This window comes from Bos taurus, chromosome 2 (genome assembly GCF_002263795.3).
Source record: "Bos taurus isolate L1 Dominette 01449 registration number 42190680 breed Hereford chromosome 2, ARS-UCD2.0, whole genome shotgun sequence".
NCBI classification, from domain to species: domain Eukaryota; kingdom Metazoa; phylum Chordata; class Mammalia; order Artiodactyla; family Bovidae; genus Bos; species Bos taurus.
In genome coordinates this window covers 91,706,190-91,729,451 of record NC_037329.1, presented here as the reverse complement: position 1 = coordinate 91,729,451, position 23,262 = coordinate 91,706,190, and the positions used below count along the sequence as shown (strand labels likewise).

Genomic DNA, 23,262 nt, shown 5'->3' with positions numbered 1-23,262 from the left:
TATCCCTCTTCTCTTTGCATTCAGAATATATGGTATCAACAGAAAACAATGGGAGTCTATACTGGAGTGCCAAATAGTATGATATGACTGAGATTTAAAGGAACATACATGCTGTAGTCACCAGGGCAGTTTCATGAAGAAAGTGAACTTAAATTGCTTCTTGAAAAATAGACGGAGCTTAGATTTGTTTTCTGTTGATGGAGAAACTCTTCTACTCAATTGGTTGTGGACATTCTATTTTTAAAAATGGAAGCATCTTAGGGTCTTCCTTCATAGCTCAGTTGGTAAAGAATCTGCCTGCAATGCAGAAGACCTGGGTTTTATTCCTGGGTTGAGAAGATCCCCTGAGGAAGGAAATGCAACCCACTCCAGTATTCTTGCCTGAAGAATCCCACGGACAGAGGAGCCTGGCAGAGTACAGTCCATGGGGGTCGCAAGAGTCGGATATGACTTGGCGACTAAACCACCACCACCATAGTTGATATGAACATTACCTTTAATCATTAAAACAAATATTGTGGAGATGTTCACAGGGATCATTTTGCTCTCAAATGTGAAGATTAAATTCAAGGGATCTCTTTTTGATGTGGCAGATGTTTCTGTTTTGCTTGTCTGTTTCAGACATGGTTTAACAAAGTTAAAGACATTCCTCCTTGTGACAGCCTCTGAAAGTATATAATTTATTTCTGTGCCCAACTTATTAATCTGATTTAAGTAAATCTACCAATGGTATTTAACCCTTTTAAATGTTTTTATCAACCACCCTCTCAGAGAAGTGAAGAAAAGGAAACATTATTGATAGAAACTGGGCCACAGTGAAAATAGGAATCCCTCAATAGATGTGCCAGACACTGGTCTCAGTCTTTTGTTATTTCATGTATGTTTCACCATAAAGATGTGGAGTGATTTTACAAATGAGGAAACAGGTTTAGGGGGATTTAAGAAGGCTAGTACAAGTTCATGAAGATATTCAGTGTTTGAATCAGGTTATTAATAACTGGAGAGCCCCAGCTCTTAACCAAATGAAGTTCATTTGTTTCATCTGGGAAAACATATGAAACAGTGATGGAGTGAAAAATTGCAACCAAGAATGTCTTTTGGATATGGTGGATATGGTACCAGTCATCTGAACTTTTTAGTTGTTAACAAAAACAGGGCACTGACCATGATTTGAACAATGTGGTAAGATGAGAATCACTGGTATTTTGAATACCCCCTCCTTTTAAATTTTAATTTTTTGTTAAAGTTTTGTTTAATTTTAATTTTATCTGTTTTAATAAAACAGATAAATGTTTTTAAGTTTTCTGCTGCGTCTTTCTTTGAACTTCAACTTCCTCATTGTAATAGGATAGACTCTTGATGCCTCCTGCTTTCCTGCTTTTTGACACTAGAGCAGTGCACTCCCAGGCTCCTCCAGGATGTGTCTGTGCAGGTGCACACAGGCGGAGGGATTAGAGGGACTGGAAATGCACAGCCACAGAATAAATGTCACCATTATCCTAGAGTTCTACATTTACTTGATGATAGGCAGTTTTCAACACTTTTTCTATTTTAACTTATAGAGCAGAATGTGAGATTAATATAGATTTTTAAGATAGTTGAACTCAAAATAAATTTTAGGTGTACAGTAAACCCATTCCCGGAGAAGGCAGTGGCACCCCACTCCAGTACTCTTGCCTGGAAAATCCCATGGACGGAGGAGCCTGGTAGTCTGCAGTCTAAGGCGTCGCTGAGAGTTGGACACGACCAAGTGACTTCCTACTTTCACTTTCCACTTTCATGCATTGGAGAAGGAAATGGCAACCCACTCCAGTGTTCTTGCCTAGAGAATCCCAGGGACGGGGGAGCCTGGTGGGCTGCCGTCTATGGGGTCGCACAGAGTCGGACATGACTGAAGCGACTTAGCAGCAGCAGCAAACCCATTCCAGGAATACTGTTCATTCTCTCACTGGTAGTCACCTTTCGTACTTCTTGGAATCCATACTTTGTTGTGCAGTAAGTCAAATTTAATTCTTTATTGTAATCATGATCATTTCATGATAAGGCTTCCCTGGTGGCTAAGTTGGTAAAGAATCTGCCTGAAATGTGGATGACCTAGGTTTGATCCCTGGGTTGGGAAGATCCCCTGGAGAAGGAAATAGCAACCCACTCCAGAATTCCTTTTTTTTTAAATTTATTTATTTGTTTTAATTGGAGGCTAATTACTTTACAATATTGTAGTGGTTTTTGCCATACATTGACATGAGTCAGCCATGGGTATACATGTGTTGCCCATCCTGAACCCGCCTCCCACCTCCCTCCCCATCCCATCCCTCAGGGTCATCCCGGTGCACCAGCCCTGAGCACCCTGTCTCGTGCATCAAACCTGGACTGGTGATCTATTTCACATATGATAATATACATGTTTCAGTGCTATTCTCTCAAATCATCCCAACCTCGCCTTCTCCCACAGAGTCAAAAAGTCTGTTCTTTACATCTGTCTCTTTTGCTGTCTCACATTTAGGGTCATCATTACCATCTTTCTAAATTCCATATATATGCATTAATATACTGTATTGGTGTTTTTCTTTCTGCCTTACTTTACTCTGTATAATAGGCTTCAGTTTCATCCACCTCATTAGAACTGATTCAAATGCATTCTTTTTAATAGCTGAGTAATACTCCATTGTGTATATGTACCATAGCTTTCTTATCCATTTGTCTGCCGATGGACATCTAGGTTGCTTCCATGTCCTGGCTATTGTAAACAGTGCTGTGATGAACAGTGGGGTACACGTGTCTCTTTCAATTCTGGTTTCCTCGGTGTGTATGCCCAGCAGTGGGATTGCTGGGTCATATGGCAGTTCTATTTCCAGTTTTTTAAGGAATCTCCACACTGTTCTCCGTAGTGGCTGTACTAGTGTGCATTCCCACCAACAGTGCAAGAGGGTTCCCTTTTCTCTGCACCCTCTCCAGCATTTATTGTTGATAGACTTTTTGATAGCCCTCCAGAATTCTTGCCTGGAGACAGAGGAGCCTGGTGGGCTACTTTCCGTGGGGTCACAAGAGAGTCAGACATGACTGAGTGACTTTCTTTCTTTTAAGTCAAATTTAATTCTTTCTTGTAATCATGATCGTTTCTACTGTTCAGCCAAATGAGTAGATTCTGAGAGGTAAAACTGAAACTCAGAAAAACCCTAGAAGTATTAAATTACTAGAAGTCAAGCACCGTGAATAAGTTTTAGATTCTAGATGGGATGTCATGTGTTTTGAGAGTTTGGGCTGCAGAGAAGGTAGAAATGCCATCTTCTCAAACCTCATCCTCCCTTTGTGCTATGCCTAAAGAGTAGCTGGCCCTGGGTCCTTTTCTTCTGCAATTAAAACTAAAGAGACAAGGCTGATGATATATTTGAAGGGACTTAGAATGAAATCAGTAATTAAATGTTGATAATAGAACTTCAGAGAAGAATGGGTTGAGAGGGGTGGAAAGAGACCTTTTGATTTAACTAGTCTGTATGTGTGTATGTGTGTGTGCATGTGCTGACAAAGAAAATGAGGCCTAAGGATTTAAATGATTTAGCCCATGGTTCCTGCTATATACTGGCAGAATAAGAATTTGCAGTCTCCTTACTCCTTGTTAAGGCTAGGCTAGATGGGCTTAGGCTGGTGGCATCTTGCAGACTTTGCTTAAATGGACCCCTTTTTTGGTAGTACTAGATAATGAAGGTCTGTTCTTAGTAATTCATATTTAGGGCTTAAAAATGAAAGATTTACTTACTTAAGTTTTCTTGTTAAGAAAATTTGTGTTAAATGTTAGAGGATGTTGATTTAGCATCTATTGCCTAAACATTCCGGTAAACTCGTTCTGAAACTTTAAGTAAGTCTATAGACCCGATCCTCTGTACCCAAAACAAATCTTGACCATCAGTCTTAATTTATCTATATCTATTTGTGGTTGTTTAATGTCAGGAATCATGAGCCATCTTTGGTTGTTTTTCTGACTCCTGCCACAGTAAAATGCAAAGACAGAGGAAGAACAACTGTAAGTGTGATTTATTAGTGAAGTGATTTCTTCCCAGCCTTGAGTTTTTATTCAGAATTCTTGTTAATTCGAAACTTTTTTTTTTTTTTAACAACTACTCAACAATTGAGTAGGAATGTGTAGGAATTTGGACTAGCTCCTTTGAGGGATACTGAGAGAGGGAGTGATGGAACAGAATGAGGAGAATCTAAAGTGATGATATGTAAAGCAGGTTGCAGAACAGGATTATAGAATTTTTGTGTGTTTTCTACCCCCATTTTCAAAGTCTTTATTGAATGTGTTACAGTATTGCTTCTGTTTTATGATTCGATTTTTTGGCCACAAGACATGTGGGATCTTAGCTTTCAACTAGGGATCGAACCCTCACACCCAGCATTAGAAGATGCAGTCTCAACTAATGGACCACCAGGGGAGTCCCAGGATTACAGAATTTTAGAATGAAACCTTGGAAAGGAGAGAAAGAGATAGAGGAAGTTGAGTGAAGAGATACATTGTGATAAATATTGATAAACTACATTGATACTTTGAATTTAATAAATTGTTTGCTTAAGACTAGTTTGATTTAGGTTTCTATCATGTACAGTGCGTATGTAAGTCACTTCAGTAATGTCTGACTCTTTGAGACCCTGTGGACTGTAGTCAGCTAGGCTCCTCTGTCCATGGGGTTCCTAGGCATGAATGCTGGAGTGGGTTACCATGCCCTCCTCCAGGGGATCTTCCAGGGATCAAACCTGCATCTCTTGTGTCTTCTGCATTGACAGAAAACCTTACTAATACTCATTTGTTAATTTTTATGAGAATCCATATAACACAGCTATTGAATCAAATTATATCCCTAGAAACGAATTGTTTTATGAGTCTGCTGAAACTAAAGTGCATTGTAGAATTTTTTTCTAAATCACTCCTCTGTTATAGAGAAATTAAATGTGTTGATTTCTTTAGTTAGTATTTTTGAAAGCTGGATAAGTTAGCCACTTTTTTTTTTTTTTAAAGAAATGCACCTTTAGCTTTGAGTCATCTTAAATTAGATGTCATCTTAAATTTTGAGTCACCTAAAATTAGTAATATTTAGCAGGAAAAAAAAAAAAGTGGAAATTCAGATGAAGAATTGATTCTTTAGTAGTTGCTCTGGGTTGAAAAATGAAAACCATATGGTATCTTTCTAGAAGCCTGCAACCTAGTTGGGTGTGGAGAGTGATAAGGCTAGTGCACAAATAACCACCACACAATACAAAGCTCACTAGTGATAAATGCCATAGAGAGGTACAAAGTTCATGGGCCTGTCACAGGAGGTATTATCTAATTCTTCTTTTGTTTAACTAGCATAGCACTTAATTTTTTTTTAATCTGCTTTAAATTAAGATATACATAGCATTCACTTTTTTAAAGTGTAAATTTCAGTGTGTTCTGATATTCACAAGGTTGTGCATCTTCACCACTATCTAATTCCCGAATAAACTTCTTTTAAAAGTTAAAATGTAAACTTCTTTTAAAAATTAAAATGTTTTTAACTCCACCACCTCCCTACTGGTTTACATCTGGCTGCTTCTGCAATTTACATTGGCCACCTGATTCCTGAAGGCATTTAAGTTTGCTACCAGGCTTCCCTGGGACTTCCCTGGTGGCTCAGTTGGTAAAAAATCCACCTGCAATGCAGGATATGTGGGTTCAATCCCTGGGTCAAGAAGATCCCCTGGAAAAGGAAATGGCAACCCATTCCAATATTCTTGCCTGGGAAATCCCATCGACAGAGGAGCCTGGTGGACTACAGTCCATGGGGTTGCAAGAGTTGGACATGATTTAGCAGCTAAACCACCACCACCCACCAGGCTGGAGGAGTTCTTTTTTTCTAGTTTCCTTTACTTGGATGCAAATGCCACCATTACCCTGGAGGTGCAGGTGTGGGGAATACTGACTGCTCTCCTGCTGAGCATCCTTTTTCCCACCTTGATCCCTTTTTCCACTCTATCTACCCTCTGACTCCTTCATATGGTCCCCACCTCTGCTGCGTGCAGCCTTTTGTGAGAGATGATTCTATTGCTCTCAAAAGGGCTTCCTTGGAATAAAATTTAAACTCCTTTTCTTAGCTTACAGATCCTTACATGATCTGGCTCTCTTCTCATCAGATAAATGCTTCTGCTCCATGACATTGTCAAACTTGTTCCCTCTCCCTGGAATGCTTTTCTCTCTGCTCTTTGTATGACTGATTCTGTCTTGTCATTCATATCTCATATTAAATATTACTATGCAGAGAGGTCTTCCCCTGGTCATTGAATCTAAAGCAGCTACTTGCTCCCTTTCCACACAACCCTAATTTGATTATCACCACGGTTGTCATGGGTCTCATTTTGTTGTTAATAATTTTCTCCCTTCACTAAAATGTAAGTTCAGTGTTAGTGGGTCCCTTATTTGTCACATGTATAACTGTTTCCTGAGCTTCTAGAATAGTGTCTGGCACATGACACAACATTTATTTGTCAAATAAATGGTTGTTTTGAACTCTGGCTCCTGCTCTGGTTCATCTGCCTGGATGATTCTCCCTGTTTCTGTCTTCCAGAAATTTGCCAAAAATCTCAGGTCCTTTGATGCCTTTGCCATCTCCAGCTCTCACTGCCTTTATCAGTTAATTCCCTTTTGTAATTGTTTATGTCATTTCAGTGGAATGAGATGTATTCTGTCACTCTTTTGACAGGCTGATATATTTTAGTCAGGTTGAAAACATGAACAAAGGCCAAGATAGGAAAGTATGGCTTGTTTTTTTGACTGATTGAAGGGTAGAAAACAAAGTTGAAAATTTAGGTTGAGGTCATGTCAGAGAGGGTCTGAAATCATTTGATTAAGAGTTTGTATTTAATTCAGAATGTCATGGGAACCTTTGTGGGATGTTTGAGCAGAATCATGACATGAAAAGAGTTTTTAAGAAAGGTTGGTCTGAAGTTACTAGAAAAATCTGAGGATGATTCATTGTGAAACTGAACCAAAATAGTGGTCAACAAAATGAAAAGGAGTTAGAAAAATGGTTGCGCCTCCCTGACGATGACACTGGTGAATTGTTCTGTGATAATCTGATGCTGGGAGGGATTGGGGGCAGGAGGAGAAGGGGACGACAGAGGATGAGATGGCTGGATGGCATCACCGACTCGATGGATGTGAGTTTGAGTGAACTCCGGGAGTTGGTGATGGACAGGGAGGCCTGGCGTGCTGTAATTCATGGGGTCGCAAAGAGTCGGACACGACTGAGCGACTGAACTGAACTGAACTGAATTACAGTTTAGCAATGTGATTTTTATTTAGATGGATTGTATGGGGAACTGTATTGGATGTGTGTTCTATCAGTACAGTTACATGTTATAAATATCTTAGGACTTTTACATTAATGAGGGAGATGAAACAGAAAGCAGACATCTCGGCTTTGTTGAGTGGGGATATTTGGTCAACTCTGGCAGTTCATAACCCTGGATGTTGGCAAGAGGTCAGGGAATATGTTAATGAATAATGCAGGGTGTTAACTAGTGTTTCAGTGTTAACTCCCTTTGTTCTCCATTTAGTAACAAAAACTTAAAAATCAAAACATCTTTAAAAACAACTCCAGCTTAAAATCTGTGTTTAACTTTAGCTCTATTATTTGATTAAACACTAGTCTTTGATTTAGAACTGTATTCTGATTTCTTCCTGACCTACTTGTAATGTTCATCAACTTTTTTTTTCCACTTTGTTACTTGTGTTTTTCATCCAGAGTTTGGAAATGATTGTCTTTTGCCTCTGAAAGAATTAACTGATGAGTAATTATTTTTCTAAGCTGCTGAGCTTTTATTTCCACTAAGGAAAACTAATTTTATGATGATCAAAATAACCTTAAAAAAGTTTACAGAGTGAACCAGGCAAATGCAGTTTAGAAAAGGTAACACATGCCTACATAATAAAAACCATATGTTGGAGAAATATGCAGTTGTCTTCAGTTAATTTTTTAATTTTAAATGATTTGCTAGTTGACATATTTTATTTTCCTAACTAAACTACAACTTCTTGAGGAGTAGAGACTGTTCTTTCTTTTGTCTCCCTTCCCTCCCTTCTCTCTCCTTTAATTTATTGTGATATAATTTTAGACTTATGGAAAAGTTTTAAGAAGAGTGTAAACAACTCCCATATTCCCTGTACCTAGATTCACCTATTATTTACATTTTGCCTAATTATCATGCCTCTCTCGTCGTTATCTGGGGCTTCCCTGGTAGTTCAAAGAGTATCATATCTACACACACACACAAACAGGTTTTTTTATGAGCCAGTTAAGAGTAAGTTGCAGGCATTATGCCTCTTTATGGTTAAATATGTTTCCTAGGAACAAAGATATTCTCATATAACATCAGTACTATTATCAAAATCAGGAAATGTAACATTGGGGGATACAGTACCATGATCTAATCTACAATTCATAATCAAATTTTGTCAATTATCCCAATTTTGTCCTTTGTAGCTATGTTTATATATATAATGTGACTTTTCTAGGTCCAGGATCCAGCTGCAGGATCAAACATTGCATTTAGTCGTGCTGTCTCTTTGGGGCGGTGGGGGAAGGTGAAAGTGTTAGTTGCTCAGTCTCGTCGGACTGTTTGCCACCCCATAGACTGTAGCCTGCCAGGCCCCTCTGTCCATGGGATTTCCCAGGCAAGAATGCTGGAGTAGGTAGCCATTCTGTACTCTGGGAGATCTTCCTGACCCAGGGATCGCACCCAAGTCTCCTGATTTGCAGGTAGATTCTCTACTGTCTGAGCCACCAGGGAAGCCCTTTCCTTTCATCTGGAATGTATCCTCAGCTTTTCTTTGTGCTCTTCACTGTTAACAGTTTTGAAAACTACAGGCCAGTTATTTTATAAAACGTCTCAGGATTAATTTAGGTAATGAATTTTTGTCAGGAATGCTACAAAATGAATATGCCTTCAATTGCAGGCAGATTCTTTACTGTCTGAGCTGCCAGGGAAGCCCCTCAGGAAGCATAACGTTTGCCCCAGAAGTGGTGATGTTAAGTTGATAACTTGGTTACGGCAGCATACCTCCGGTAATTTGTGGGGTGATACTTTGAAAATATATAAATGTCTCATCAAATATTCATCCACTAGTGTTAGCATCTATTGATGATTCTTGCCTGAATCAGTTGTTACTACAATGGTTGTAACAGTGATCGTCTGTTGTTTCTTCTGTGTTAATTAGTTGGCATTTTACTGTAAGGAAAACTTTCTTGCCTATTGTTTATTTATATCAAACTAGATATAAAGACTCGGAGAAGGCAATGGCACCCCACTCCAGTACTCTTGCCTGGAAAATCCCATGGACGGAGGGGCCTGGTAGGCTGCAGTCCGTGGGGTTGCTAAGAGTCGGGCATGACTGAGGGACTTCACTTTCACTTTTCACTTTCATGCATTGGAGAAGGAACTGGCAACCCACTCCAGTGTTCTTGCCTGGAGGATCCCAGGGACTTGGGAGCCTGGTGGGCTGTCGTCTTTGGGGTCGCACAGAGTCGGACATGACTGACGTGACTTAGCAGTAGTAGCAGCAGCAGATATAAAGACTAGAGGTATCTTCAAGAAAATTACAGATACCAAGAGGACATTTCATGCAAAGATGAGCACAATTAAGGACAGAAACATTATGGACCTAACAGGTGCAGAAGATATCAAGAAGAGGTGGCAAGAATACACAAAACTATATAAAGAAAGATCTTAATGACCCAGATAACCACAGTGGTGTGATCACTCACCTAGAAGCAGACATCCTGGAGTGCGAAGTCAAGTGGGCCTTAGGAAGCATCACTACTAGTGGAGGTGATGGAATTCCAGTTGAGCTATTTCAAATCCTAAAAGATGGAGTGGAGGTGATGGAATTCGAGCTGAGCTATTTTAAATCCTAAAAGATGATGCTGTTAAAGTGTTGCACTCAACATGCCAGCAAATTTGGAAAACTCAGCAGTGGCCACAGGACTGGAGAAGGTCAGTTTTCATTCCAATCCCAAAGAAAGGCAATGCCAAAGAATGTTCAAACTACCGCATAATTGCACTCATCTCCCACGCTAGCAAAATAATACTCAAAATTCTCTAAGCAAGGCTTCAACAGTATGTGAACCGAGAACTTCCAGATATTCAAGCTGGATTTAGAAAAGAGATCAAATTGCCAACATCCGTTGGATCATGGAAAAACCAAGAGAGTTCCAGAAAAACATCTACTTCTGCTTCATTGACTACGCCAAAACCTTTGACTGTGTGGATCACAACAAACTGTGGAAAATTCTTAAAGAGATGGGAATACCAGACTACCTTACCTGGTTCCTGAGAAATCTGTATGCAGGTCAAGAAACAACAATTAGAACCGTACATGGAACAATGGACTGGTTCCAAATAGGGAAAGGAGTACGTCAAGGCTGTATATTGTCACCCGGCTTATTTAACTTATATGCAGAGTACATCATGTGAAATGTTGGGCTGTAAGAAGCACAAGCTGGAATCAAGATTGCCAGGAGAAATATCAAGAACCTCAGATATGCAGATAACACCACCCTTATGGCAGAAAGTGAAGAAGAACTAAAGAGCCTCTTGATGAAAGTGAAAGAGGAGAGTGAAAAAGCTGGCTTAAAGCTCAACATTCAGAAAATTAAGATCATGGCATCCCGTCCCATCACTTCATGGCAAACAGATGAGAAAACAGTGGAAACAGTGAGAGACTTTCTTTTAGGGGGCTCCAAAATCACTGCAGATGGTGACAGCAGCCATGGAATTAAAAGATGCTTGCTCCTTGGAAGGAAAGCTGTGACCAACCTAGACAGCATATTGAAAAGCAGAGACCTTAGTTTGCTGACAAGGGTCCATCTAGTCAAAGCTATAGTTTTTCCAGTAGTCATGTGTGGATGTGAGAGTTGGACCATAAAGAAAGCTGAGTGCTGAAGAATTGATGCTTTTGAACTGTGGTGTTGGAGAAGACTCTTGAGAGTCCCTTGGATTGCAAGGAGATCCAACCAGTCAATCCTAAAGGAAGAAAGTCCTAAATATTCATTGGAAAGACTGATGCTGAAGCTGAACCTCCAATACTTGGGCCACCTGCTGCAAAGAACTGACTCATTGGAAAATACCCTGATTCTAGGAAAGATTGAAGGCAGGAGAAGGGGACAACAGAGGATAAGATGGTTGGATGGTATCACTGAGTCGATGGACATGAGTTTGAGCAATCTCCACGAGTTGGTGATGGACAGGGAAACCTGGTGTGCTGCAGTCCATGGGGTTGCAAAGAGTCAGACATAACTGATATCAGTGTTGATTTGTGGATTCTTGTTTTAATCAGTAGGTTATACTTTGTGTCATAATTTATTTTGATCTTAAATGATCCCAGAATAGGCCCCTTCTGGCTGGCTCTTGTGTCCTTATGACGTGTCCCCATCTTTATTGAACATTTTCTGGCACAGTATTCTAGGGCCTCATCCTGTTATTTTCTCTAGTATCATTGTTTTAAGGATCTCTGATTACTTTTTGGGTAGAATGTAACCCCAAACTGGAATCTAGATATTCTAATTGCTACTCAAGTGTTACTGCTATGAGGCCTTTTCAGTGGACATATCTGTAAACACACCTACACATAATATCTATTTCTAGCCTTCCCTTTTCCTCTATCTGTTGAAAACCTTGAGTTCATACTGATGATTCAAAAGCCAATCCAAATGGCTTCTGTGCTACAGGCTACAGGTGTCTAGCATTCTCTGTCTCCCAAAGTATGGGGTCCCTTCAGGGGCTGTATTTCCTGCTGTGCATTTGGCTGTCTTATAGGAGAATAGGACAAAAGTGGAAAAAAATAGTAGTCAACCACCACCCTAATAAGGCTTTCAATAATTTCAAGACAATTTCTCCTACCCAAGAGAGTAGTAAAGTTGTAGCCTCTGTTTCAGTTGAATCTGGAGAGTGCATTAACAGTATCAGCCATCCCAAAGAAATAACTATAGGCTTCCCTGGTGGCTCAGATGGTAAAGAATCTGCCTGCAACCCAGGAGACCTGAGGTCAAGCCCTGGGTTGGGAAGATCTCCTGGAGTAGGGAATGGCTATCCACTCCAGTATTCTTGCCTGTGAAATCCCAATGACAGATGTGCCTGGTGGGCTACAGTTCATGGGGTCACAAAGAGTCAGACACAACTGAACAACTAACACTCACCTCCAAAGATAACCTCAGACCCATGTAGTATAGCAGGAAAGGTCCCAAGTGTGGAGAAAAATGAGTAAGATGAACATCTCTGGATGTAGCTGTGGAAGCCACATATACGCACACAGACGCACACACACATATGTATATATACACACGCACTTATACACGATACTGGTTTCATAGGACTGGTGTAACAAATCACCACACACTTGGTGGCTTAAAAAACAACAAATTAATTTTCTCACAGTTTCTGAAATAAACTTGAAAATATAAACATAAGAAATTTACACTTATTATTTTTTGTTTTCAGTTTTTTGTTTTTCAGTTGCTCTGTGATTCAGATTATGGTTTGTGGTATATGTGTAATAAGTGATTATAAAACTGATCATTAAAACATCTTATTTCTGAGTATGTTAGGAGTTTCTTGTAGAGCACTGGGCTAAGATTGTTTTTTCCACTTAGATAAGCAGTTCCTGTTTGGGATTTAGTAGCTTAAGATATGCAAATCCAGTATAAATAAAAGCATGAATATGGTTCATCCTGTTCAAAGAATTCCTTTACTAGGGATTGTATTTAAGTAAATAAAACATCATATTAACAAAATTGGCTTTGATTTGACTTTTAGCTCTTAGGCATTCTAACCTCTATCAGCTGTAAAAGAGCTCTTGTTTATTTTTAATGCTGCTTTATATGATCTTTCAAGGCTATGGTTTTTCCTGTGGTCATGTATGGATGTGAGAGTTGGACTGTGAAGAAGGCTGAGCGCTGAAGAATTGATGCTTTTGAACTGTGGTGTTGGAGAGGACCCTTGAGAGTCCCTTGGACTGCAAGGAGATCCAACCAGTCCATTCTGAAGGAGATCAACCCTGGGATTTCTTTGGAAGGAATGATACTAAAGCTGAAACTCCAGTACTTGGGCCACCTCATGCAAAGAGTTGACTCTTTGGAAAAGACTCTGATGCTGGGAGGGATTGGGGGCAAGAGGAGAAGGGGACGACAGAGGATGAGATGGCTGGATGGCATCACTGACTCAATGGATGTGAGTTTGAGTGAACTCTGGGAGTTGGTGATGGACAGGGAGGCCTGGCGTGCTGTGATTCATGGGGTCGCAAAGAGTCGGACACAACTGAGCGACTGATCTGATCTGATCTGATATGATCTTTAGTTACCTCACAGTTAACGTACATGATAATGAAGAGGATGTTTTACATCCTGGGTTGTCAAAAAACAGAAACAGAAATAGAGAAGGCATATAAGCATGTGAGTCACCACCATTAGTATATCTCTTTCCTCTGGATAAGGAGGGGTTCACAGTGGCTGGCCCAAGAATAGTACACCTCTGTATTTTTTAGGGAGTTCAATTCCATGTAGAAACTTTACAAAACTTAGTACCAGGTGTCAGCTCATTCCCAGAGAGTCAGGCCATGCAAGTTCCCCCATGGACAGTTTGTCTACTGGGCGTGCTCCTGCAGAAGCCTTTGGATAATACAGCACTTTGCTTCTTTCTCAGTCTCTTTCAACTCTTAGGAGACCATAGCTTTCTTTATGCACAGGCCTACAAAAGGAACTTTGTTCTTAGAGAATTTGTTAATGAAGATACCTCTGTGTTTACCACCTTTCCCATAGTTAAGGTTATCATTCTCTGAAGTCATGGAACATTTTCTGCTTTCTTTGTATCTTGCATAATGCTATTTGTAGGCAAGGTATTTTGTGGCTCAGTCGATAAAGAATCTGCCTGCAATGCAGGAGACCCACCTGAGTGCAGGAGACCCAGGTTTGATCCTTGGGTCAGGAAGATCCCCTGGAGAAGGAAATGGCAACGCACTCCAGTATTCTTGCCTGGGAAATCCCATGGACAGAGGAGCATGACGGACTACAGTCCATGGCATCACATGTGTAGGACATGGCTTAGCGACTAAACCACCACCATTTTGAACTTGAGTGTTTTCTGTTGAGGGGTACTAACCTCCAGAGAAAATTTAAGTGATTGAATATACAGAAAGGAACTTCTGATTTTTTTAAAAAAACTCATCAGCTTTATAAATTAATAACATGAATAAAGTAATGTTTACTTGAGAAAAGGCTCACACTGGAAGATGATCCTCAAAAAAAGAACCTAGTGTGTCCATAGAGCATGCTGCTACTGCTGCCAAGTCGCTTCAGTCGTGTCCGACTCTGTGCGACCCCATGGATGGCAGCCCACCAGGCTCCCCCGTCCTTGGGATTCTCCAGGCAAGAACACTGGAGTGGGTTGCCATTTCCTTCTCCAATGTATGAATCTGAAAAGTGAAAGTGAAGTTGCTCAGTCATGTCCAACTCTTAGCAACCTCATGGACTGCAGCCTACCAGGCTCCTCCGTCCATGGGATTTTCTAGGCACGAGTACTGGAGTGGGGTGCCATTGCCTTCTCCATATGCTCTTCTGCATAGAGCATAGATATATAATTAAGAGACTATACCAAGCATGGGAAATTTAGAATTTTGGGGAAAATCAGTTTAGGTTCTCCCTTTCACATTTTGTCTGAAACCAAGCTACCCATGTAAAAATGTAGTAACTGCATTAAAGAATGAATAGCAAAATAAAACAAAATTTATATAAACATTTATCTGGCTTCTGGGTGGAGAAGAATTTACTGAATAAAAGAGTGTAAGAATGTTTTCATTACATTTAATAACTTGAAAAAGTTTAGTAGTGCGTTAAAAAAGTCCAACAAAGTTAAAAGGTAAAACCTGAGGAAAATGTTGCTCTACACACATGTTTAATATCTTGACTCTGTAAAGAGCTCATGTAAACTCAATTTATTATTTTCTCCTTTTCTACCAACCTTGCCTTTATACTGTTTTCAATTGGTTTATTAAGTTCTCAGTTCCTGTTTGGGCAGTTTGCACATGCTACTGTTTAGTTCACAACAGAACTAAGTTAGAGTTTTAGGTCCAGAGAGAAACATCCCTTTTGGTGCCTTATTCCAATGAGTTAGTTCATAGCCCTCTATCCCCCACAGTTCTCACTTCATTTTACATTTTGTTGTGTCCTGTTTCTCTCCTTTTCCTTCTCGGCTCTGACTTCCTCCCTCCTTTTGATGGGTTCTCTTCCTCTTTTTTTTTGCCTTACTAAATTTAACAGAGCTTTTTTCCTTATTGTTTCTTTTGTCTGATTTAGGTTTCCTTCCTCTTTATTTTGCAAGAGTTGTATCTTACACAGTTGGGGGCACTCCTTGAACCTGGAAGTCTTCACAGCCCCTCTTCTCTGGTGCCTGTTTTTCTTTAGAATTATTTATCAAATTAAAGCAGCATAGGTGGTGTTTTCAAAACTGTTTTTGTGTTCAAGCTATTGAAACCTAACTGGACATAAAGAACTGAAATTCTAAATAATGCTGAGAAGAAGCATGGAACTTGCTTCTTCCATGGAGGAGGAGTAATTGGGTTATGTTACATTACTTAGGAGATTGTGGTGCTGCTTAGTTTCTTTATGGTCTTCGGGAATGCTTATTTAGAGTGTTCTGCCTTTAACCAAATTGTGGTCATGCAAAACTGCATTGCTTTTGTCTGGGAAGTCCTCCCAGTAGTTATGACATACTCTTGCAGTTCTCAGACTTTTGTGGGTATAAGCAAAGCCCTGGGGGAATTGTTAAAAATGTTCCACTCTTGGAAATTACTAGTCAGTAGACCTTTGGCAGGCCATTTAAAAGCTGACTTTAAGAAGAAGCACCCTAGGTAATTTTCATGCAGGTCATCAGCAGACCACACCTGGAAAAACATTGCTGTGTGGCATCAAGTCCAAACTTTGATGTGGCTTTTAATGTTGCCCCACCTACTCTCCAGCCCTATTTTCCATGGGTCTACAGCACACATCCTATGCTCCAGAAATGTTAAGCCATGTAGAGTTTAGAATTTAAAGATAAATTAGATAGAAATTAGTCTTGAGAGAAAGTACAACTTACACAAGTCACATACTTGGAGTGGCAAGAAAAATACATGGTATATAGCTAGGGTGCCACTCCAAGTATGTGACTTGTGTTCTCAAGACTAATTTCTATCTAATTTCTCTTTAAACTCTAAATTGTCTCTAAACATCTCTCTTATGTCCAGAGTGGCCTTCTGATGGTCTTTCACTTTTCTAATAACACTTATACAGGTACCATGTTCCCTTGGCTACTAGTTCTCCCCTTACCTCCTTCACGTCTGTGTTTAGTTCTTCCTAGTTGCCTTCTGGAAGGAGAGGAAAAAAAAAAATAGGCTTGGCTTTCAAGGTCTTGTATGACCTGAAAGTCCTTCCTTAGTCCTTGACTTTTAAATCTCAGGACTCTTCCCTCTTGTTTTACTTGATGGTCTCACAAAAACAGACCGTCTTCTTTGCTTTTTATAATTCGCCCTACCTGGAATATGTTTATTCAAATCCTTAAGCTCTATTCTAAGCCCACCTTCTTGATAAAGATCATCATTCCATCTTGCAGTGAGGAAATCAAATAGTAAACCAAAATGTCTTCCAAGAATAAGGTTAATAGGGAAATTATGCTTGAATAATTAACTTCATGGAAAACTTAGTGGGAATAATATAATATTGTTCATACTAAAGCATACTAAATGGATAGATTCAATATGTTTAGCGGAGCCTTACTATGTGTATTACACATTTTAACCTGTAGTAATTGAAGCACAGTTATTCACTGTTATCTGTGAAATGAAACCAACTAGCATATAAACTATGATGGATCATTCCCCCTTATTCCTATTTTCACTTCATGAATAAACTAGTTTAAAATATAGTTAAATTATTATTAGCTTTAACCTATTATTTTCTGTAACAAACATATGGTTTTGAAATAATACTGAAGCTAACTAAACTTTCTAATGCCCGGGTCCTAATTTCCTCATTTTTGCCAGTTGGATGTTTGCCAGGCATCTCTCAATCTGACTTCAAAACAGAATCCACACCTTTCCTTCCCTCAACCTGCTCCAAGGAACACCAGCGGGCAGGACAGTGTCACTGGAGGAGAGAGTGGGAAGAGTGGTCAATGAGGTCCCTGAAGACCAGGACCACTTGGGGCCTTCTTGATTTGTAGCAGCTCTGAGTTGTGTTCTGTGTTCAGTACATCTGTGCTTTGGAAGAGTAAACCTTTTCCTTTGTGGCAGGGTATATTTGTTTCTTAAGGACATAGTTTCCATCAGATGTAATGGAGCAGGGAATTTGAGTGAAACTTTAATGTTCCTCCTAAAGTACCTAATTTAATAGAGTAATTTAATAGTATTTGTTCTAGTATGTATTATAGTTTCCTTGGGCCTATTTCCACATCATTAAGGAAAAACATCACATTAGAAGCTATCCATTTAAATCCTAATCATTTTAAAAATAAAATTAATGAGTTTTTTCTTTCTTTTTTTTTTAAATTTCCCTTTTTGTTTGGAGGGAAAGTTGACTGTTGTATAATTTAATTTGCATTTTCTTCTGTCATCATTTCTAGTAGGGGCATTATATCATGTTGGGAAAATTCAGGTTTGAAATTGTGATTTAATTGGAGACAGGATTGATACATAGTAAAGAATGAATCGCCTTACCAGATTTGCTGACTTTGAACAGTGCAGAGCCTGTAAACTTTCTGGGGGCTCCTGATTTGTTGTGTATAGTAAATAGAAACAATTCCGTATTGGGGGTAGAAGAATAAGGATTAACATCACCTTCCAGGGAATGGAGAGTGCTGTTGCAGAGTGTAGATCCTTTAAGAAATGTTCAGTTCAGTCGCTCAGTTGTGTCCGACTCTTTGCGACCCCGTGAATTGCACCACACCAGGCATCCCTGTCCATCACCAGTTCCCAGAGTTCATCCAAACTCTTGTGCATCGAGTCGGTGATGCCATCCAGCCATCTCATCCTCTGTCGTCCCCTTCTCCTCCTGCCCCCAATCCCTCCCAGCATCAGAGTCTTTTCCATTGAGTCAACTCTGCATGAGGTGGCCAAAGTGTTGGAGTTTCAGCTTCAATATCAGTCCTTCCAGTGAACACCCAGGACTGATCTTCTTTAGGGTGGACTGGTTGGATCTCCTTGCAGTCCAAGGGACTCTCAGGAGCCTTCTCCAACACCACAGTTCAAAAGCATCAATTCTTTGGCTCTCAGCTTTCTTCACAGTCCAACTCTCACATCCATACATGACCACTGGAAAAACCATAGCCTTGACTAGACGGACGTTTGTTGGCAAAGTAATGTCTCTGCTTTTGAATATGCTATCTAGGTTGGTCATAACTTTTCTTCCAAGGAGTAAGCATCTTTTAATTTCATGGCTGCAGTCACCATCTGCAGTGATTTTGGAGCCCAAAAAATAAAGTCTGACACTGTTTCCACTGTTTCTCCATCTATTTCCCATGAAGTGATGGGACTGGATGCCATGATCTTCGTTTTCTGAATGTTGAGTTTTAAGCCAAATTTTTTACTCTCCTCTTTCACTTTTCATCAAGAGGCTCTTTAGTTCCTCTTCACATTCTGCCATAAGGGTGGTGTCATCTGCATATCTGAGATTATTGATATTTCTCCTGGCAATCTTGATTCCAGAAATGTAGTAGGACCTAAATTTTTATGGAGAAGTATCTGAATAAAATGTAAAGTTCATTTAGATAAAATAACCCATGTGGTGACAGAAATTCAAGAAAAGGACAAAATTAGCAAAAGTTACATAAATGGTAAAAGTCTAATCATTTTTTCAAGTTTTTAATTTATTTCATGACTGTTATTGTTCCTTAAGTCATATGTTCCTTGAGTCAGTAGTTGTCTAAATAAAAATAAAACTATTAAAATATTTATTTATTTATTTATTTATATTAAAATATTTAAAGAAAAATTTTAAAGTCAAATAATTACTGGGTTTGAATAATAATAAAAAACTCACAAAACACACCAAACTTTGGTGTGAAGAATTCTGTTTGGATCCATGATAATTTAAAATACTCATACTCATTTTGAACTATTTTGTGTTTGCACTATAAAATTATATTCCTGATGTCTCATTTTTCCAGTGTAGTATCTTCTTTTTGGACATTTACAGTGTGTGCTCAGAGGGAAGTGCAAGCGTAAGTGTTTATTATATTAAAGCAGAATTCCTCCTCGAATATCTTTGCTTCTGGGTTATTCCAGTGTGTTTAGTTTTGAAGATTACGGAGGAAAAGGAAGTTGACTGTTAGATTTCAAGTTCTGTTGCTTGTTGGCCCTCATTAGGAAAACCGAGTATTACTGCTCTTTGATGTTCTCAAACTAGCATTATTTGAGTAATTAAGTCAGCCTGATCAGATGAGCTTTTTCTTTGCACTTTTTTGTTTTTCATAAGTAGCTAACTTAATGAAATATAATAACAGGTTTCTATTGAGATTGATCTGTAAATAATTCAGCACTAAATAAAAACCTAAGAAATAGTATTAATACAAGTTAACTATAAAAACAAAATCTCTTTAAGAGCCACAAGTATGCATTTGAGAATTAGTTGATTCATGTTCCATTTGTCAAGGTAGAATGCCCTGAAAAATACATTCTTACAGTAGTGAAATTAAGAAATGAGAATTTCTTAATTGGTTAAGTGGGATATCTGATTTTCAACATCATTAGAGCTAAATTCAGTTTTGATTTTGCAACAGTATTTGCTTGACCATTTCTATAAAATTTTATATAATAAAATCAGGTTTAAAGTTTAACTACATGGCATCTAATTATATAGTTAAATTCCTTATGTATCTCGTAACTACATATAAGGATCACAGAGGTGATTTTGTGGATTGCTGCTTTGGAAGTATAAGATGTATACAAATTCTTATTCTAGATTAAGGATATCTTTACTCTGAAAAATTGTTCAGGCTAGCTGACAGGTTGTATTTTGAATATTGCCCAGATCCACTGGAACAAAATGTGTGTCTTCGTAAATGTGAGTCAAGAGTATGGCATGTACAATGAAGATATTCATTATGTCTCTAGAAAGTTAACAGGTATTGCTCCAAATAGAAGGAAAAGATAATGTGGTCAAGTAAATTTGGGATATGTTGATTTAAAAAAAAAGCTTAAGTGTTACTGAAGATTTCTTAGAGCGTTTAATAATGAAATATTTTATATTAATCAGATTAATCTTAAAGAATTTTAAATATCTGGTCAGTCATTGATCTTTGTTTTATATAACTTTTCCTCCCTTCACAAAATAATATGCAAATTCCATGTCATACCATTTTATTAATGGGAAAAAAGAAAATATCTCTTCTTTCAGGGGACTTAAACATGAAAAGTCACCACATGTAGGAAATTTTGTATAAGAATTTAATGTATTCAATTCTAATTTTCTGACGTTTCCTATTTGAGTTTTAGTTCCTTGAATTTTTAAATGGTTAGAAAGGAAGGATAAGATGGAAGAACAAATTCAACAAACTGAACTATTAATAGATTCAAGATTTTGCATTGTCTTTTATGTGAAATGCTTTTTGGGTGAGATACTTATTTGAATGGATTTTTACAGAATAAGTAAGATAATAAGTTACTAAAGTCTTCTGAAATTATTTTTCTGTGCTATTTGGTGTGTTGCAAGATCTATTAGTGGAGAGAACTGTACTACCATAATATCCTCTGATTAATGGGAGTGGTTTGTGATTTAAAAATCATTACTTCTGACTCAGTTCAGTCACTCAATCATGTCTGACTCTTTTCGACCCCATGAACCGCAGCACGCCAGGCCTCCCTGTCCATCACCAACTCCCGGAGTCCACCCAAACCCATGTCCATTGAGTTGGTGATCCCGTCCAACCATCTCATCCTCTGTCGTCCCTTTCTCCTCCTGCCCTCAGTCTTTCCCAGCATCAGGGTCTTTTCCAATGAGTCAGCTCTTTGTATCAGGTGGCCAAAGTATTATCCGATAGTTTGTTTTCCTAAAAATTTGAGACTTAATTGCTCATTTCTATTCACTTGTCAACCTTACCTACATTTATGACTTCCAGTTTCCTTTTATAATATAGTCTTTGGTTTTCAAGGTTTGAATATATATCAGAACATAAACTGCATGATTTTTCAAGTTTATCATATAATTGTTCATTATACACATATCTGTATTTCAGATGGAGCAGCTATCGGATGAAGAAATTGACCATGGTGCTGAAGAAGACAGTGACAAGGAAGATCAGGACCTAGACAAAATGTTTGGAGCCTGGCTAGGGGAGCTAGACAAACTCACTCAGGTTAGAAACAGTGCGTGAAAAACTGGTTGAGAATTTTAAGTCATCACTATGTGTTCAAATTTTACTGTGTAGACCTCAGGATATGAACACAGGTTATGTTTTAAAATACTGCTATAAAGAGAAAATGTCCAAAGCATTAACAAGTAAATGAATAGTAACTCTAGGTACACAAGATACTCTCTTCTGTGGTTAGTTTAAGGAGGTTTTTTTTTTTTTTTTAATGCTCTTGACAGAAGTTCTGTGTATCTAGAGGGATTTCTAAAATCTGTTTTATAAATTGAGTTGCTGGCTAAAAGTTTTAAAGCCTAAAATGTAAAAATCTAAATTTTAGCAAATCCTATTTCGTAACAGTGGAGTGAACACATTTTACAACATAAATGATATCCTCACATGCAGATATTTTCTATTACATGATCCCAGAATACTGACGAAGTTTCATCCCTGGCTTTATTTTAAAACAGTGGCAAAGTTTTTTCATTTTCTTTTATTGGATCTTTGTTTTGTCTTTTAAAGAATTATTTTGTCCTCTAAACAATATCACTTTTTAGAATAAAAGCAAATACTATTACTACCCTGGTTAATACATTATATTCAATATATATGAAGATAGTTAATTAACTGTATTAAACAACTCTAACTTTATGACGGGTTTCCCAGGTGGCTCACTGGTAAAGAATCCACCTGACAATGCAGGACACGCAGGAGATGCAGCAGGAGATGTAGGTTTGATCCCTGAGTTGGGAAGACCCCCTGGAGTAAAAAATGGCAGCCTGCTCCAGTACTCTTGCCTGGAAAACTCCATGGACAGAGGAGCCTGGCAGGCTGTAATCCATAGGGTCACAAAGTCAGCATGAACAAGCATGCACACAACTTTACAACAATGAAAACTTTAGAACAAGACTTATTTCATTCACTCTTAACTAATATCTCTGGGAAGAACTTTTGTTTAAATTGCTTAAGTACGAAATTCGTTAACCAGTAGCAGAGTAGATGGTAAAGTGGAAACTTAAAGTACCGGTTTTTTTCTGTATCTCTTTCCATATCATTCTGGAATTGAAACTGAGAAGCTGTTCATGTAATTCTCGTTAGATCATTTTGAAAGGCAGACATGTTTGTGACCATAACCTGTTAATGATGAGTTTTGAGAAGAACGCTTTACTAGGGCTGCTCTGGTAGCTCGGCTGGTAAAGAATCCTCCTGCAATGCAGGAGATCCCAGTTTGATTCCTGGGTCAGGAAGATCCCCTGGAGAAAGGATTGGCTACCCACCCTAGTATTCTTGGGCTTCCCTGGTGGCTCAGATGGCAGAGAATCCACCTGCAATACTGGAGACCTGGGTGATCCCTGGGTTGGGAAGATCCCCTGGAGGAGGGCATGGCAACCCACTCCAGTGTTCTTGCCTGGAGAATTCCGTGGACAGAGGAGCCTGGTGGGCTACAGTCCGTGGGGTTGCAGAGTCGGACACAACGGACGACTAAGCACAACCAGCACAGCACAGGATTTCATAAGGTCATTCTCTTCATCTCCAGTCAGGAGAAATAACATTTGTGGTGATAAAGCTCTTTTCTTCTGTAGTTACCAAACCTAATTTTAGTTTAATTCTTAATTTTTTTTTAAAAAAAAGAAGTGATTTTGGCATAGAGATGATGACTAGGCTGTGCAGTTCTGTGCTGAGGAAATAAAGGAGTGGAAATAGAAAATAATAATGAAGGAAAATATGTGAGAGCCAGTTGTCGTGTGTGGGGTTTCCATTTTGTTTGTTTGTTTGTTTTTGGCTATGCTGCACAGCTGGCAGGATCTTGGTTCCCTGATCAGGGATTGAACCTGGGCCACAGCAGTGAAAGCCTGGAATCCTAACACTAGGCACCCAGGGAAC

General features: G+C 38.8%; 1 protein-coding gene across 6 annotated transcripts in view; it reads left to right on the top strand.

Moving 5' to 3' along the window:
• RAPH1 (Ras association (RalGDS/AF-6) and pleckstrin homology domains 1) overlaps positions 1-23,262 on the top strand; it is a 102,664-nt gene that overhangs the window by 20,550 nt on the left and 58,852 nt on the right. For all 6 annotated transcript variants that reach the window (XM_024981344.2, XM_059878845.1, XM_059878839.1 and 3 more), the window contains exon 2: positions 21,268-21,387. In XM_024981344.2, coding sequence (XP_024837112.1) covers positions 21,268-21,387 — 120 coding nt within the window. The remainder of the gene's footprint in view (positions 1-21,267; positions 21,388-23,262) is intronic.